The sequence below is a fragment of the Petaurus breviceps genome, unplaced genomic scaffold (genome assembly GCF_028583685.1).
Source record: "Petaurus breviceps papuanus isolate PSGF00001 unplaced genomic scaffold, PetGlider_PUasm1.0 523, whole genome shotgun sequence".
Lineage (NCBI taxonomy): Eukaryota > Metazoa > Chordata > Mammalia > Diprotodontia > Petauridae > Petaurus > Petaurus breviceps.
This window is the reverse complement of record NW_027186356.1, coordinates 2491945-2509246: the sequence shown is the minus strand read 5'-3', so window position 1 is coordinate 2509246 and position 17302 is coordinate 2491945. Positions and strand designations below refer to the sequence as shown.

Here is a 17302-nt window from a genome sequence, read left to right as displayed (position 1 = left end):
ACATGTAGACTTCACAAAAACCTCCAACCTTCATATCATGTATCTTTTCCAAAAGAAAGGAATCAACAGTTACTGGTTAACATCATACTGAACATCATCCCCCCCCCAAAGAAATGGATAATTAATTATAACAATTGATGTTATGTATAGTTGATTATAATAAAATAATAACAGAGAGGAAATAAATTTATTGATATGAGAGTAATTTCTTAATCAGCTAGTGGTCTGACTTGTTAAAGATCAAAATTTAAAAGAATAATAAGAAAGTGAGATTTCATACAATTGAAACAACTTAATCCTGATCTGTCCAAACATTTTACACAAAAAATTATACTAATATAAATCAATTGCCATAACAAGGAGACCAAAAGAGCCTAAAAAGTGACTTGGTCAGCAAACCTATATTTACCAACTGAAGAGAATTGACAGCCAAACTCTATAATGTGAGTGAAGGGGCATGAAGGAACTCTATAATGTGTTTAGACAATAAGTTAATTTATAAAATCTTTGGAAAAACAGCAATGGAAGATTAGAATCAATAATACCCCATAAAGCAGTAAAAAGTTGTGTTGTTGTTCATAATTTAGTTGTTTTCAGTCATGTCCAACTCTTCATGACCCTTTTTGGAGTTTTCTTGGCAAAGATACTGGAATGGTTTGCCATTTCCTTTTCCAACTTATTTTACAGATAAGGAAACTGAGGCAAATGGGGTTAAATGTCTTGCCCACGGTCACACAGCTAGTGTCTGAGGCTAAATTTGAACTCATATTCTAGTTCATATCTATGTATCATACAAAAGACTGAACTTCCTGACTCCAGGTCCAGCACACTATCTACCAGTAGAGTGTAAAACCAGGAAGATTGATGAGAGAGCAAATTAAAGTCATCCCAAGGGCATTTTAATGAAGAAAATGAATGGAAGACAACAAACAGAAGAAAAATGGAAAAAATCTGCAGAAATTTTTATAACAAACTTTTCAGTGTCAAGGATAATAGCCCCACCAAACTTGGACTTAAACATCATCATCCTGGATGTGTTCATAGAGGACGTAGAAATGGCATTAAATAGAACAAAGACAGAAAAAGCATTTGGACTAGAACAAGTATAGACAGAGAAGATCCAAGCTGGAGGTTACACAATTGTAAGTGCTCTGAGTAATCAGTTCACAAGATGCCCAAAGGAGAGGAAGATAGCAAAGGCAGGAATAAAGTCTCAAAACCTTATTAATCCCAAATGGCAACCGAAAGAACAACTACTGACCTAGTTTTCATCTAAACAAAAATTTTGTGAGAATCATTTCCATATGTATCAAGGGCTTCCTCAACCAGGATATAAGGCTTTTGCAATCAATAATCCACAGCAGGCTATATCTTCACCATCATACAACTGATTAGAATATGTGCAAAATATAGGATACCCATTTAATTTAATGTTTATTATATTTTTATAGGATATGATTCAATGGAACCAAATACCACCTTAGAGGTTCCCTTTCCAGATGCTTCCCTTCCAGACATCAAAATTATTAAATATTCCTTGAAAGATATAATAGAGATTGCCTTCTTCAGTGACCCTCTCATCATAAACATCAGGCAAGGCATAAAACAGGGAAAAGTAATTGCTAAGAGTGTTTGTCACTGTGATGGAAGAGTGCAGGATTCAACTGAAGAGGGATTTCCCAAAGTGAGGTCTTCCAGAGGCTCCTATATAAAGTGAGTCAAAAATATTTATTAAGCACCTACTGTGTGCCAAGCACTGTGTTAAGCTTGAGGCAGGTGGGTGGCACAGTGAATAGTGCCAAGCCTGGAGTCAGGAAGACCTGAATTCAAATCTGGCCTCAGAAACTTTCAAATTGTGTGACCCTGGAAAAGTCACTTAACCCTGTCTTCCTCAGTTTCCTCATCTCTAAAATGAGCTGGAGAAGGAAATGGCAGACCTCACCAGTATCTTTGGCAAGAAAACCTCAAGGGGTCCTGAGGAGTCAGATATGACTGAATGACTGAACAATAATAATGTGCTAGTCACTGTACTTAATACTTAGGATATAAAAAGAGGCAAAAGGCAGTTTCTGCCCTCAAGGAGCTCATAGTCTAGTGGGAGAGACAACAAGCAAGCAAATATGTACAAATAAATGATATACAGTATAAATAGGAAATGGTTAACAGGGATAAGGTATTAGAATTAAGAGGAGTTGGAAGATGACATCATTCTGGTTACATCAAGACCTGTGACATTGCAGTGACTCCTGAAAGAAGTTCATGATCACTGAAAAAATTTGGCCTGGCCATCCACACAGGAAAAATAAAATGGATAAAGAATGTCTATGGCTCGGGGTGGCTAGGTGGCGCAGTGAATAGAGTACTGGCCCTGGAGTCAGGAGGACCTGAGTTCAAATCCAGCCTCAGACACTGAACACAAAAACTAACCACGTGACTTTGGGCAAGTCACTTAACCCCAATTGCCCTCCAAAAAAAAAGAAATACATATCCAGAGAGACTCAAGGAATTGTGGAATTGAATCCTGTAAACTAAAAGGAAACAAATTAATAAAAAAATTTAAAAAAAAAGAATGTCTATGGCTAAGATGACATACAATTGAATAAACCACGTGTAGAGCTTATAGGTGTATGTATGTACACATACACATGTATATATGTACATCTACACATGTATCTGTAGATGTACATGCATGTGTGTATTGTGGAATATACATCTTCTTGTTGTGTTTGTCCTTCATTCTTGAAGAGGGGACCGTGACATCAGGGAGATAATGGCATGACTTGCAGTTGATTTTGATTTGAGTGAGGGAGGGCTGTGCAAGGTCACCAGCCTCACTTTTTCCTCCAGAGCCATCTGGATCCAGTGGCCAGATATTCATCAGGACGACTAGAGATGACCCAGGATATAATTATATATGTACATATATACACATGGAATATATATCTATAAATATGGGTATGTACATATAACTATATGTAGCTATGTGTACTGTGTAATATGGGGGATATGTACGTATAGATATATTATATATATAGAATATACACATATGCATACATTTATGTATGTTAATACATATATATTTTTAATGCCAGTTTTCTACTGGCTTAGGTATATGGCTGTGAGGCATGAAACATGGTCTCTAAAGAATTGAAAATGGATATTAGTTATATAGAGAGCCATGGAGAGGAACATGGGGATAAATAAGCAGGCTGCAATGTCTAATTAATGAGGAACTTTGAAGAACAAAAGTAAAGATTGTCATTCAAGGAAGTGTATGAGAAAAAAAAGAAGATAGACTGGTCACATAATGAGGGCAAAGGATGATAGGCAGGAAGCCAGCAAATTGACTGAAGCCCTTGAGACAAAATTAGGGTAAGATTTGGACAAGAGTTCCAAGAGATAAGCAGATGTAGACAGGTGGTGGTCTGCAGCACTGGGGGAAAAACCCAAAGTGATAAATGAGATCACAGATCTGCTTGAGTAATTAGGTGCAATAACTGCTAAGGTACGTCTAGCTCTGACATTCTGCCTCCTGTGTTCCCAAGATTCTAAAGAACCAAATGTTCAGCTGGTAAATGCTATACATCAAGTGAATGGAGAGGTCAGTGTGGGTCATTGTAGTCATGGAAAGATTCCAGGAGTAATAATTTTTTTTAAAAAAGAAAGAAAAAAAAATTTTAAGCTTCCTAAAGGAGGTAGGGTATAATTGAGCCTTGGGGGAGGGGACAACAGGAGAGGGCAGGGGAAGGAAGTTATTCCAGGATTGAGGAGGGATGCAGCATCTTGGAGATCATTTGGTGTAGGTGGAAGTGAGTGGAGATGAATCAGTTCTATGTGAGCTTGAGAGAATTGTCTGACCTCTCTGGTCCCCTATCAAATCCAGAGAAAAGGGAAGGAACAGGGTGGGGGCAGTGGGAGGAGGGAACAAAAATCCAATTCTTTATTTTTATAGAGAAATTTGAATAATTTAAACTGATGTCTCCTGCTGCTATTTCTTGTTGTTGCTGCTTTTTTGGAGGGGGAAAGGTAGGGCAACTGGGTTAAGTGACTTGGCCAAGGTCACACAGCTAGTTTTGTGTTAAAGTGTCTGAGGTCAAATTTGAACTCGCATCCTCCTGACTCTAGGGCCAGTGCTCTATTCACTGCTACACCTAGCCGCCCCTACTATATTTTATTAATCTAGATTGTAAGCAGGTTCAATGTTTTGGAAATTTCCTAGCCCAAAGAAAGCAATCAATGGAGAACCCATCCCTGTGTGCTTGCCTTTGCCTTCCTCCCCTTTCTTTGCTTTACAGCTCATTCCCCTATTCCTCACTCTGTGCTGGACATGAACCAGTATCATCCCTCACACCGAAGGACTGATGCAAAGTTTCAGCCTGACTAGAGCTGACCCTATTTTTCCTAAACTGCCTCCAGAGGACTTCAAGTTTCTAAATTCTGATTTAAATCCTTGCCATCTCCTGACAGGATGCACTGGAAAGAAAATATGCTCACCAAGGACTTTAGAGTGAGGACTGAAAAAGTGAAAAGTCCTTGTGGAGTAAAAGCAGAGAAAATGGGCAATGGGTGAAGAACCCCATCTCAGCTCAGACTCAGTTCTTTCTATATCCCATCTCCACTCCCACACCCCAGGAAGAAGCTGGTCTTTGCTAGGAAGACTGGCCTTAATCTGGATAAATCACTTCTTCTTCAGTAAACTCAAGAACAAAAACTCTTGGAAGAAGTCTCTATTCAACATGAACATCTGGAAAAACTGGAAAGCAGCTTGGCAGAAAATAGGTTTAGAACAACCTTTTACACCATACAGGTAACATAGTAAGTTCCAAATGGATTTATGACTGATGTATAATAGGTCACATCAGAAAAAGATGAGCAGAGAATTAACACTTTTCATAAATAGGTAGAGAGTCCTAAATCAAAGAAAGAGTAGAAATGATCATAAGAGAAAAGATGGACAATTTCAGTGGCATAAAATTTTAATAGTTTTTATATGAATAAAATTCATGGAGCTAGGAAAGTAAGGAAAACTGTCACTGGGAGTAGGAAGAGAGTTTCTTTGCATAAAATATCTCTGAAAGGGAAGCCATTCAGGCCTTACTATATGTGGCCCTGACCGTGGGGTGTCCCCATTGAGAGAGGTGACTTGGTGCTTCCCTTCAGGGAGCCCCTGAGTGGGAAGTCTGTAATTTGAGTGGCAGACAAAGGTTATCCTCCTGCGAGTGGCAGCTCCCAGTCTGAAACATTGTCTCTGCACTCAGGGTCTTGGGGAAATATATTACTCTTGCCCTCAGAGAGCCCTGTTTTGAGGGGGCAATATGGTCCCTCACAGCAAGAGGAAGAACTCACGTTTGGAACTATGCCCAAAGGGCTATAAAACTGTGTATAACTTTTGACCCAGCAATTCCACTACTAGGTCTGTATCCCAAAGACATCAAAGAAGAAGGAAAAGGTTCCATATGTGCAAAAATATTTATAGCAGCAATTTTTGTGGTGGCAAAGAATTGGGTACTAAGGAGATGTGCATCAGTTGAGGAATGACTGAAGAAGTTGTGGTATATGATTGTCATGACTTACTATTGTGCTATAAGAAATGATAGGCAGGATGGTTTCAGAAAAACCTGGGAAGGCTTGTGCCTTACTGATACAAAGTAAAGGGAGCAAAACCAAGAGAACATTGTACACAATAACGGCAATATTGTAATGATCGACTATGAATGACTTCGCTATTCTCAGCAATACAATGATCTAAGACAATTCTTAAGGACTTCATGATGAAAAATGCCGGCCATCTCCAGAGAAACAACTGATGAAGTCTGAACGCAGATCAAAGCTTATACTTTTTTTCCTTTATTTTTCTTGGTTTTTTTCCTCTTTTTGGTCTGTGTTCTGCAACATGGCTAATATGGAAATATATTTTGAATGATTAAACATGTATAATCTATATCAAAGTGTTTGCCTTCTCATGGGGGGGTAGGGGAGATAGAGGAAATTTGGAAACTCAAAAATTATTTTAAAAATGTCAAAATTTAAAAATTAAAATAAAATTTAAAAAATTAAAATTAATTTTAAAATGTCAAAAATTGTTTTTGCTCATAATTGAGAAAAACGTAAAATAAAAACATTATTTTTTTTAAATAAAAGACATAATAAAAGAGTGAACGCCCAGTAAGAGGGGGAGTCATTGCCCTTCTTTCAGGGAGGCTCTGGTTTGAAGGAAACATGGTCCCGGTCCTCATCCTCATCCTGGCTTGAGGAGGAGCCAGCCCTGCCCTAGGGCCCTAAGTCTAAACCAGAGGAAATCAATTTGTGTCGTGGCCCTTTGTGCTGAGAATAATTGGGGTAACTGGGAAAGAGAGTTGAGGGTGGGGAATGGGGAGGGTAACAGTAAAGGCTGCCTGGAGGAGGAAGGTTTTAGTCCATGAAGTACTATTTGGTGAGGATGTTTCCTGTTCTGTAAGCCAGGAAGTCTTAAGGAAGCTCACACTTGGGATCATATCCTGGTCAGAACCCCTCAGAGCTGGAAGGGGCTCCTCATCCAGCCATCCCTCCACCCCTCTCCCATGCCAGAATAAAGGACCTCTAAGAGATGGGAAGTTCTGCTTGTCTTCTCACCACAGGACCTTCTGCTGCAACCTTTGTGCAAGGAAAGGAAAAGGAGGGAGCTGCCTGGGAAAGGGACTGGCCCTCTTCTGACAGGTCAGCTCTCTGACCAACTTGCTGTCTCTTCTGAGAGATTCTCCAGAAGAGAAGGGGTTAATCTGCCCAAGTTGGCCAAGTCCCAAAGAGGAACCTGTAGGTCCCCACCAAGAGCTGCCTGCCTGCCTCTCCCAGCCAGCCTGTGCTCCCGCCCAGCACAGTCCTGCTAAAGTTGGGTTAACTCCAGCTTGGGCCAAGCTTGTGGTTTTTCTCCTTTCCTGAGCCTTTGTGTATCTACTAATGATTAATCCCTGCAGCCATTTTTCCAGGGACAAAGAGGGAGGGCAGGCCAAGGCTGCCCAGGGGAGCCAGGGGACCCCACCCCTTAGGTTTCGGCATCCCCTCCCTACTCCAAGAGCCCCACCACAGTTTACCTTTCCCGTGGGCAGCCAGTGAAGGGAAAGGCAGGGACACGACATTACGGCAACTATCAGAGCTGGCTCTGGGAGCCTGGAAGTGGATCCCTGGAGAGAGGAGGCAGCCAGGCAGAGCCTGGGAAGGCGGGCACCAAGCTCAGGTAAAAGATTCTAATCCCAAAGGAGATCTCAGAGCAATCCCTGGGGATTACCCAGGAAGGAATTGGTCAAACCTGGGCAGGAATCTCTTCTAGCAGGGGAAGGGCAGAAAGTGGCTTGGGGAGCAGGCGAATGCCCTGGTTTGAGGGTAGGAGAGGCACAGAGCCCAGAGAAGGGAGAGAGGTGGCCTATGGGGTAAAGGGAAGCTAGGAGCTGGGGGTAGCTCTGAGTGGCATTTTCCTCTCCCCAGTCACCCATCAGAGAAGGGGATGACACACAGAGTTTTCCAGTACCTGAGACACTTGAATTCAGTCCCCTCAGAAACTCCCAATAGCTGGGAGAACCCATGATCTCCAGATTCTCTCTTTGCCCTACATCTCTTTCTTCTTGTTTAGAGGGATGGAGGTTGAGGAGATGATGATGAAGCTGGTCTTCTAACAGGTGTCAGGTCATAAAAATCACTGTATATAGAGTATCGGCATTAGGAGGGATCTGAGAATGTCAGAACTGGGAGGGACCTTAGAACATAAAATATAGACTGTTGGAGCTGGAAAAATAAAAAACATAGAAGACAGAATATCAGAGCTGAAGGTGTTCTGAGAACAGAAATGTAAGAGCCAGGACATAACCTAGAACATGGAATGTCAGAGATGGAGGGGATCTTGGAACATGAAATATTAGAGCTGGAAGAGACCTCAGAACATAATGTCAGAACTGAAAGGGACCTTAGAACAGGGAATGCCAGCGCTGGGAGTGATGCTGTAATCCCATCTGGAGGATGGGATCTGTATGCTATGTTCCAGGTAGCCCCCTGCCCATGATGTACGAGAAAAGATCTTACACAGGCTATGGCCACCCCAGTTCGCGCTATGACTACCCACCTCCCTCGGGACCTCCTGGCTCCTTCTACCTGGCTGATGTCCCTCCCCAGCATTTCTACCAGTGGCGGTCCCCTCCAGGTATTGCCCGCATCCTGCAGGGATCTGTGATCATCCTGTGTCTGGTTATTTTTGCCTGTGTGGCCTCCACCTTGGCCTGGGACTACTACGGCAGCAGCGGCCTCCTGGGTTATGGGGGTGGCCTGGGAAGCTATTACAATGGCTACTATGGAGGCTACAATGGCTACTATTATGGTGGCCTGACCAACCCACGGGCGGCCAACGGCTTCATGATCGCCATGGCCGTTCTGTGCTTCTTGGTGACCCTGGGGCTGGTCATAGCTGGTCTGTCCAAAGCAGCAGGCGCCCGCTCTCGCCGCTTCTACCTGCTGGTCACCGTGCTCAGCGGCCTGCTGGCCTTTGTGATGCTCATCGCCTCCATCGTCTATGTGGTCGGGGTGAACCCTCGAGCGGGGCTGGGGTCCAGCTCTGGGAGCCTCTACTACAACCAGATGTTGATGCTTTGCAACCAAATGATGTCGCCAGTGTCAGGGGGGATTATGAACCAGTACCTCTACCACTACTGCATGGTGGACCCCCAAGAGGTAAGAGTCACAGGAAAATCACACAATCCCAGAATCCCACAGCATGACTAGAAGGGAACTCAGTAGGGCGGTACAGAGCTCAGAACGGGGGTGAGGAAGACCTGAGACATTCAGACACTTATTAGCTGCATGGCCCTGGGCAACTCACTTAAGGAAGGGATGAAAAAAGTATTTATAAGGTGTCTGCTATGTGCCCTACACTGTGCTAAGTGCTTTGTAAGTGTTATCTCATTTAATCTTTACAACTTGGGGAGGTAAGTGATATTACTTTCCCCATATTATAGAGGAAATTAAGGCAGATGAAGGCTAAGTACTTTGCCCAGGGTCACATAGCTAGCAAAGTGTCTGAGGATGGATTTGAATTCAGCTCATCTTGATTTCATGCCCCGTTCTCTACCCAGTGGGCCACCTAGCTGCCTCTGAAGTACTTAAACTTTCTGTGCTGCTATTGCAAGGGCCATCTATCAATAAGCCCTTATCCACAAGACAGCTTGTCAGTTACCTGAAATCAAAGTTCTTATTTCCAGCCTTTTTCTTTCAAAACCTTCTGTTCAGTTTCATCAGCTGGTCATCCTTTGGTATGGGGCAGAGCCTACCAAGGTGGTCCCCCATAACTTTTACTATGTGACTTCCAGCTATGTGGGGACTCTCTCTAGACCTCTGTTGTCCTGTCTAAAAATGGGGAGATCCATCACTCCTATTTTTCTAAAAATGCTGCAAATGCAAGTGATTGTGCATCTTGTGAGATGCCTTTGGCAAGAGAGATGAGGCATTTTGGTATATAGTCTGAAAAGGGTTTGGACTTTGGGTCAAATCCTCACTCTGACCCTGAGTAGCTGGGTGACCCAAGGGCAAGTCATATCACCTTAAACTGCCACTGAAATGTGAGTTATTATGTTACTATTATTATCATATTAATAATGGTAATTATTATGAATACTATTACAATGCTGTCCTAATAATATATTTTAACAATACCAATTAATGATAACATTATTACATTAATAGAGTTGGTATTCTAATGACAATTCTTAGGAGAATTTTCTCTCATTTAATCTGAACTCAACATGCTACAACACAGACATTAGCCAGCCATCCTAATTACCCACAAGTGAGATAGGAATCTCCTGATTATATGACAGGTGTACAAAATCAGTCATCACTCTCATTATCCTCTTATTCTGTGTGCATGGTTGAATCTGATATCAGCATACTATAAGAACATTGTCCCTATCATCCAAGTACATTCTAATGATCTGTTGTTGGTACAGAAATGTCTATCAGTGTGACAGCTCTCTTCTAAATTGTGAAAATAAGGATAAATCTCAGCTGTGAAACAAAGGGTTTGGTCTAGATGACTGTTAGAAAACCTCTGAATCTGTGATCTGAAAACCACAGTTTAGATAACAATGGTGCCAATGATGCCTCAAGGATGGTGGAGGTGATGGTGATTGTGACAGAGATAGGACGGTGATGGGGACTGTAATGGTGATGACAGAAATGGCAATGTTGTGATGATGGTGAGGAGGATCATGATAGAGACAGTGATGTTGAGGAAGATGAGGAAAAGGAAGATGACGGTGATGCTGCTGGTGGTAATGAGGAGGACAAGGAAAATGGTGGTCATGATGGTCATGACAATGGTGGAGATGGTAAGAGTGATAATGACAAGAGTGATGGCAGTGGACGTGGCAGCATGGCAGATGGGAGGATACTTGGCTCATAGGATTATAGATTTATAACTGGAAGGAAGATTGGAAGCTCCTAAGTCATTTACAGATGAGAAAACTGAGGCACAAAGAGGTCTATCTCAAGACTACATAATAAATGTCTGAGGCAGGATTTGAACTCAAGATCTCCTGACTGCAAGTCCAATGTCTAATCCACCATTCCAGACTTAGAGACAGAGAGAACTGGGTTGGAATTCTACCTCTGATACTGACTAGTGATGTGACCAGAACCAAGTCACTTTAATCTCTCTGGGCTTCAGCCTCCTCATCTGTAAAATGGGAGTAATAACAGCTATACATTTACCTCACAAAGCTGTCAGGAGTATCCAATGAGCTAAAGTCCACAAAGTGCTTTGCAAACCTTAAGTCACTATAGAAGTATTGGCTATTATGATTGTTATTACTATAGCTATGGTAATTATGTTGAAGGTGAAGTTTCTGCCTTCTAGAACTTTGGGACCCAAAAATCCCCTCCCCATTTACCTTTCCCATAATTGGAGGCTGGGGGGTGGAGCAGACCAACCCAACTGCCATTTTGTCTTTTGAGTACACAATTGGTACCCCCCAAGGGTCTGAGGCTAGCCTCTCTCTGCTTCCCCAATCTCCAAGGCCAAAACCCCATATTGAGCAATTCTCTTTGGCCACCCCTTCTACCAGGCCTCCCTGAAATTCCCCCATTCCTAAGATCTCCTTGTACCTTCCAGGGTGACAAACCAGTTCATCTGATCTGCCTCTGTACCCATGTCCTTCTCTCTTATCACTAGGGACCTTACCTATTTTTCAGGAGCCATAGTATGGCCTTTCCTTTGTGAGAGAAAGTCAGGCCAGAGAGGGAAGCCAGAGGTTCTAGGCCAAGTCAGAATCAGAGTCAGAGTCAATAAACACATATTAAATGTCTACTATGTACCAAGCACTGTGATAAGGCCTGGGGTACCCTCAAGGGGCTCACCATTGAATGGGGGAGAGAGCATATGAAAAGCTGGGGTCAGAGGGGAAAAGTGGTGCTTGATGAACTCATGCTACTGAGGTGGGAAATGAGGACAGGTAAGTTTCCGAGTTGATTTCATCTTATGGAATGATGAGTTTCTGGAGATGATGAAGTCCAGGAAAGGAGCTGTGGGGGAAATACTGAGAATTCCCTAGGTGCCATCAAGTTAATGCAGGGGCCTGGAGATGGGGAGCCCATTCCAGCCCCCAGTGGGTGTCCACTATCTCTGAACAATGACTGATGGTCCCATGCTTTGGGATCCAGAGGGTGGCCCCAGTTTTGAGCCCATGTTTCACCCCCTCCTCCCCCAGGCCGTGGCCATTGTCTGTGGCTTCCTCACTGTGGTCCTCCTCTGTGTCATCTGTTACTTTGCCCAGAAGACCCGTCACAAGATCTGGAAGTACGGGAAGCCCAACATCTTCTGGGACAAGCCCCTGGCTACAGCAGAGGGTCCCAATGTGGAGGAGTGGGTGAGCAGGCTTGGGGGAGGGGGAGATGTCCCAGTGTGGAGGAGTGGGTGAGCAGGCTGGGGTGGGGGGCAGTGTGGAGGAGTGGGTGAGCAGGCTGGGGGGAATCTCAACATAGAAGTCAAGTGATTTGCCCAGAGTCACACACGAGCCACAGATCTTCTACTACTGAGACCAATGTTCTTTTCTCTGTTCCAGTCAGATCTGGGCTACAAGCCCTTATCTTCCCCCACTTATTAGCTGTATGACCTTGAGCAAATCATTTTTCTTTTCTATGCCTTGGTTTCCTTATCTGCAAAAATGCAGGTGAGAATACTAGTACTCATCTACCTCAGGGTAGAGGTAATAATAATAAGAAAAAGTAACAAGGTAAATGGGATAGTGTAGTGGGTTCAGGAAGATCTAAGTTCAAATCCAGCCTCAGACACTTACTAATTGTGTGACCTTGAGCAAATCACTTAACCGCTTTCTGCCTCAGTTTCCTTATCTGTAAAATGGGGAAAATAACACCCCCCCCAGGGTTGTTGTGAGGATCAGATGAAATAACATTTGTCACATGCTTTACTACACAAATGCTAGCTATTATTAGAGAGATTCTAGGAATAGGGACAGGCCTGTGACTTCACTGATATAGGGAACTCCCAAATGGGGAGATGCCCTATACAGACACAGATTCTTAATTTTAGTCTCAGAGGGTTGCCTAGGGTACTGAGAAGTTAAATGATTTGCCCAGGGTCACAAGGCCAGTAGATGTCAGAATTTGAATCCAGGTCTTTCAATAGATACAAGACCAGCTCTCTCTCGGTTTTTACTGCACTGCCTCCATAGAGAAAAGGTACTTCAGCATTTATCCCCCTGGAGCCAACTTGCCTGCTTTGGCCTCGGTGCCAGCTAGCCTCAGTGGAGAGCTCGGTGCCAGGGTCCCAGGCCCATCCACATGGGTCCCACCCCTCCATTCCCTGTTTGCTCAAGATAGTCTGAGTTTCTGTATGGAAAATGATTAACCTAGAGCCTGGTCAGCTGGCCAGGGGCAGAGCCAGAGAAAGAAACAGGTAAAGGCAGGGCATGTTGTCGTGCTGCCTGGCCCTTGAGAACCTTCATCTCCTGCTATGGGGGTGGGAGTGAGCTGGGGAGGGGACACATGCTTGGGGAGTCCCCACTTGTGGGCAGACAGCCTCTCAGAGCCAAGTAGGCCCAGACTGCTCAGAGATGAGCAGTCCAGGAATGCTCCAGACAACGCCCCTAACAAGGAGCCGTCCAGGAAGGGGGAGATCACCAGCTCCCAAAGAAGCCGTTCCATTTTTGGACAGCTCTAATTGTTTTGAAGGTTCTTCAGCTAGCAAGCTTAGCTATGCTTTCCTGCAGCTTCCACTCCAGACTCATGGTTCCCATGGGGTGGGGAGAAAGGACAGAATAAATCTGCTCCCCCTTCCACAGGGGCAGCCTTTCAAAAGCCTGAAGACAGTGATTGTGTCAATCCACCCAGATGTCCCCAATCTCCTCAGGGGCCCAAAGCTATGACCTGTAGGGGTGGGGGCAGGGAAGAGGGGTGTCCCATCCTGGAGGGGCCAATGGGACTCACTTCTACCACAGTTATTCAGTGTGAGATGGAGGTTGAAGGGGTGAACTTCTACTCCAGAGTTGTAGGAGGTCAGAAGTGGAACCAAGAAGTCGGGGGGGGGGGGGCTTCCTGGAGGAGGCCAGCCTGGGAAGAATTTGGAGAAGCAGAGGGATCACAGGATCATAAATTTTAGAGATAGAAAGGGCAGCAGAAGTCATCTATTCTGACCCTCTCAACTTACAATCAAAAAAACTAAAGCACAGGGAGGTTAAGTGAATTGCTTAAAGTCACATAGCTAGTAAGTAATAAGAATCAAGTTCTAAATCCCATTCCCCTCACTTCAAATACACTTTTTGCAGAGTTTGCAAAAAAAAAAAAAAGAGGAGGGGGGGGTCCACAGAGTCAGAAGACTTCAGTTTGAGTCCCAGCTCCAACACTCCCTCTCTGTTCAACCTTGGGCAAGTTCTTTGCCTCATCAAGCCTCAGTTTCCACAGCTGTGAAATGGGAGTAATAATAATAGCTTCAGTGTCTGCTTCACAGGATCTTTATAAAGGACAAGCAAATAAAACACTTGGCCAACCTTAAAGGACTATAGACACAGAAGCTGCTTTTATTATTATAGGAAGTATGTAGGGAGGAAATAAATCTGCTGTGGTCAGGGAGCAGAGAGACCATGTGGCCCAGTGGCTAGAGAGCCTGGGTTCAAATGTGAGCTCTGCCACTGGCTAGCTGTCATTGTATGACTCTGGATAAGTCATCTAGTTTCTCTACGCAAAGGTGGGGGTGCTTCCTTTTCTGCTAAATGAGGAAGACTGAAAGCAGAGATTGGGGAGCAGGGAGCTGAAGCAAGGATCCCTAAATTCCAAAGGCACAGATTCCACTGTATCCAGAGGTCTTTTCCAACACTCTTTGTGCTTTGTGTAACCAGAGGGTTTACCCATGCCCGGAAGCAATGTTTCCTCCTGGGACAATTTTAAAAGTACACATAGGGAGAGGAGCAAAGACAGTCGCGTCCTTGATGTGTCTCTGAATTCAAGCAAACCCAGTGGGGGAGGGGCGGTTGAAAGCTAAGGTTTCTGGTTTGGAGTTCGGGTGGGGGTGGGGGATGTAGTGCAGAGAGGAAGGCGGAAAGAGAATGATCTGAAGGAGAGAGGGCTGACAGATCTCCCTCCCCCCTCCACATTTATAGGACAGTTCACAGATGGCTTGACCCACAATTCCCTTCGATGGTGGAAGCACTATTGTTCTCAGCCCCATTTCACAGATGAAGAAAATGAGGGAGGTGGCTTCTTCATGTTCCCATAGGCAGCAACTGTCAGAGCTGGGACTGGACCCCAATCTCCAAATCCAACATTCATACTGCCTTCCTGGGACCCTTAATCTGACCCACTTCCCCTGTTCTGCAAGGAGGGACAATCAATCTTCCTTTAGGAGGGCTGATGGTCTCAAATCTTTGAGTCAGGGATAAGAAGGCAAAAGCCAGGGGAGAAGGGCCTGGAGGAGCTGGGTTTGACTCAGTGCCCTAGACTGGTCCTTGACCAGTTGGGTATGAAGTCAATTTCTCCCCACTCCCCACCCCACGAGTATACACTGCAGGGTCTAAGGCCCAAGGATTATACCCCTCTTACTGGTCACAGCTCTCAGATTCTCACCCTCTTAGGGCTGGAAGGGACCTATAGAGAAAGGTGCTATAGACCAATCCTCTACCTCCTAGCACCCAGTGCCATCTGTTCTCAGCCTGGTTCAGTGATGACCCTGCCAGGGGCTACTGTACCCACCCAGACAGGAAACTGCAAGCGTCACCCCAAAGTGCCAGCTCTCCATGCCATCTCCTTGCCTGGCTGCTCAAGGGGTGTTACTAGAACCCTGGATTTGGAGTCAAAAGGTCCAAGTTCTAGCCTCAAGTCTCAGTTGCATGATTTGAGCAAGTCATTTCTTTTTACTGTATTTCCCCACCAGCAAAATAAGGGAAAACAACCTCTAAGCTGCCTCTCAGCTCTGACATTCTCCACGCTAGGGTCTCTTCTAGCTCCTGTGTTCTATGTGGTTCTGGGTTCTAAAAACCCTTCTGTTTCTGACATTCCCTGATTCTATGGCTTAACTCCTCTGAGACTCAATGTCTCCTTCTGTGAAATGGGCATAGTAACAACCAGAGGGAAAGGCTTTTCAATCCTAAAGTGTTACCAAAGTGGGACCTCTCTTGCTGCTTTTATTGTTTCTAGGTGAAGAATGTCTCTGGTGATGCGGGCACTCAGGATGAGACTGCCACATTGGCATACTCAGAGAAGCCCACCAGCCCCCTGACCTGTGCTTTCATGCCAGCCCAGGAGAATGGCTATGGTCATTCAACCCCTTCCAGCCCCAGGTGGGCATGGGCTCCTTGGGGGTGGGCACTTTAGAACCTCTACCCCCTCCCATGATCCACAACTTGGGCATAAGAACTCAGCATTCTCTGCCCCTTCTCTCAGGGCCCCACCTCCTGAAGGGTCCAGTCCTCCAGAAGAAAAAGACAACGGGTCTGTGAGTCGGCCCCCTGCCAGGCGGGGCCGTCGCCAAAGACTCCGTCCAACAGGCCTGGAGGAATCACAATATGAGACAGATTATACCACAGCGGCAGAATCCAGTGGAGAAGGGGACCGAGATGACTGGGCCAGGTGAGGCTAGGTGCTTCCCCTGGGCTGCAGGGCCTCCAGAGACTTAGCTACAGTCCCCCACTATCCAGAGGTGTTTCTCCTGGGGGGCGGGGGGTGCCACCCTCCTCTCCCCCTCTGTGTAGACCTCCATCCCATTGGTAGAGAAGACCACTCTAGGCACCCTCAGAGCCTGGTAGCTCTTCCTTATTGGCATATGGGGACCTAGGCCTGCAGAATATACAGGTATGCAAAGACCTGGGAATCCAGGGAGAGGAAGAGGGAGGGAAGTAGAGGCCCAGGCTCCCAAACTCTTCCTGCCTCAGCCAGTACCCACACCCCCTGCCCTGCCTGCAGCCTCTACCCACCCATCACCTCGGATGCCATCCGCCAGACCTACAAGGCAGAGTTCAACAGTGATCTTCAGCGTTACAAAGCCCTATGTGCTGAGATGGACAGCATTGGAGCTCAGCTCCGACAGCTCAGTCAAGAGCTGGACTGCCTCCCGGAAGGCAGCTTACGCTACCAGGTGAAGGCCCTGGGGGAACAGGGAACCAAAACGGCAGGACAGGACAGGGGCTGGAAGTCATCATTTCATTCTCTCTCCAGCTGAAAGTGGTCCTAAACAGCCCAGGCAAGAGAAAAGAACCCTTTCCCAAAGGTTCTCCTAATACCTTAGAATGTGGAACCGGAGATTCTAAAGGAAATTTGGAATAGGGGATGTCAAAGCTGGTCAGATTCCTTGGAATAGAGAATGTCTATATAGAGGGCTGGGAGGGCCCTTAGAACACTGAATGTCAGGGCTGGGAGGGCCCTTAGAACACAGAATGTCAGAGCTGGGAGGGCCCTTAAGACACAGAATGTCAGAGCTAAGGGGGGACCTTAAAACCCAGAATGTCAGAGTTGGGAGGGCCCTTACAACACAGAATGTCAGGGCTGGGAGGGCCCTCAGAACACTGAATGTCAGGGCTGGAAGGGCCCTCAGAACACAGAATGTCAGAACTGGGAGGCCCTCAGGACACAGAATGTCAGAGCTGGGAGGGCCCTTAGGACACAGAATGTCAGAGCTAAGGGGGGACCTTAAAACCCAGAATGTCAGAGCTGGGAGGGCCCTCAGAACACAGAATGTCAGGGCTGGGAGGGCCCTCAGAACACTGAATGTCAGGGCTGGGAGGGCCCTCAGAACACAGAATGTCAGAACTGGGAGGCCCTCAGGACACAGAATGTCAGA

At 45.4% G+C, this 17302-nt stretch overlaps 1 protein-coding gene across 3 annotated transcripts in view; it reads left to right on the top strand.

Moving 5' to 3' along the window:
* The first annotated feature begins 7093 nt into the window (after window positions 1-7093).
* Window positions 7094-17302, top strand: part of LOC138172334 (occludin) — a 13321-nt gene continuing 3112 nt past the window's right edge. Inside the window, exons 1-6 of one of the 3 annotated variants that reach the window (XM_069102071.1) lie at window positions 7094-7213; window positions 8015-8694; window positions 11724-11882; window positions 15664-15806; window positions 15910-16095; window positions 16429-16600. In XM_069102071.1, the coding sequence (XP_068958172.1) occupies window positions 8029-8694; window positions 11724-11882; window positions 15664-15806; window positions 15910-16095; window positions 16429-16600 (1326 nt within the window). In that variant the 5' untranslated portion in view covers window positions 7094-7213; window positions 8015-8028. Of the gene's footprint in view, window positions 7214-7988; window positions 8695-11723; window positions 11883-15663; window positions 15807-15909; window positions 16096-16428; window positions 16601-17302 lie in introns of all 3 variants that reach the window. The other 2 variants (XM_069102070.1, XM_069102072.1) reach the window with 2 other exon arrangements.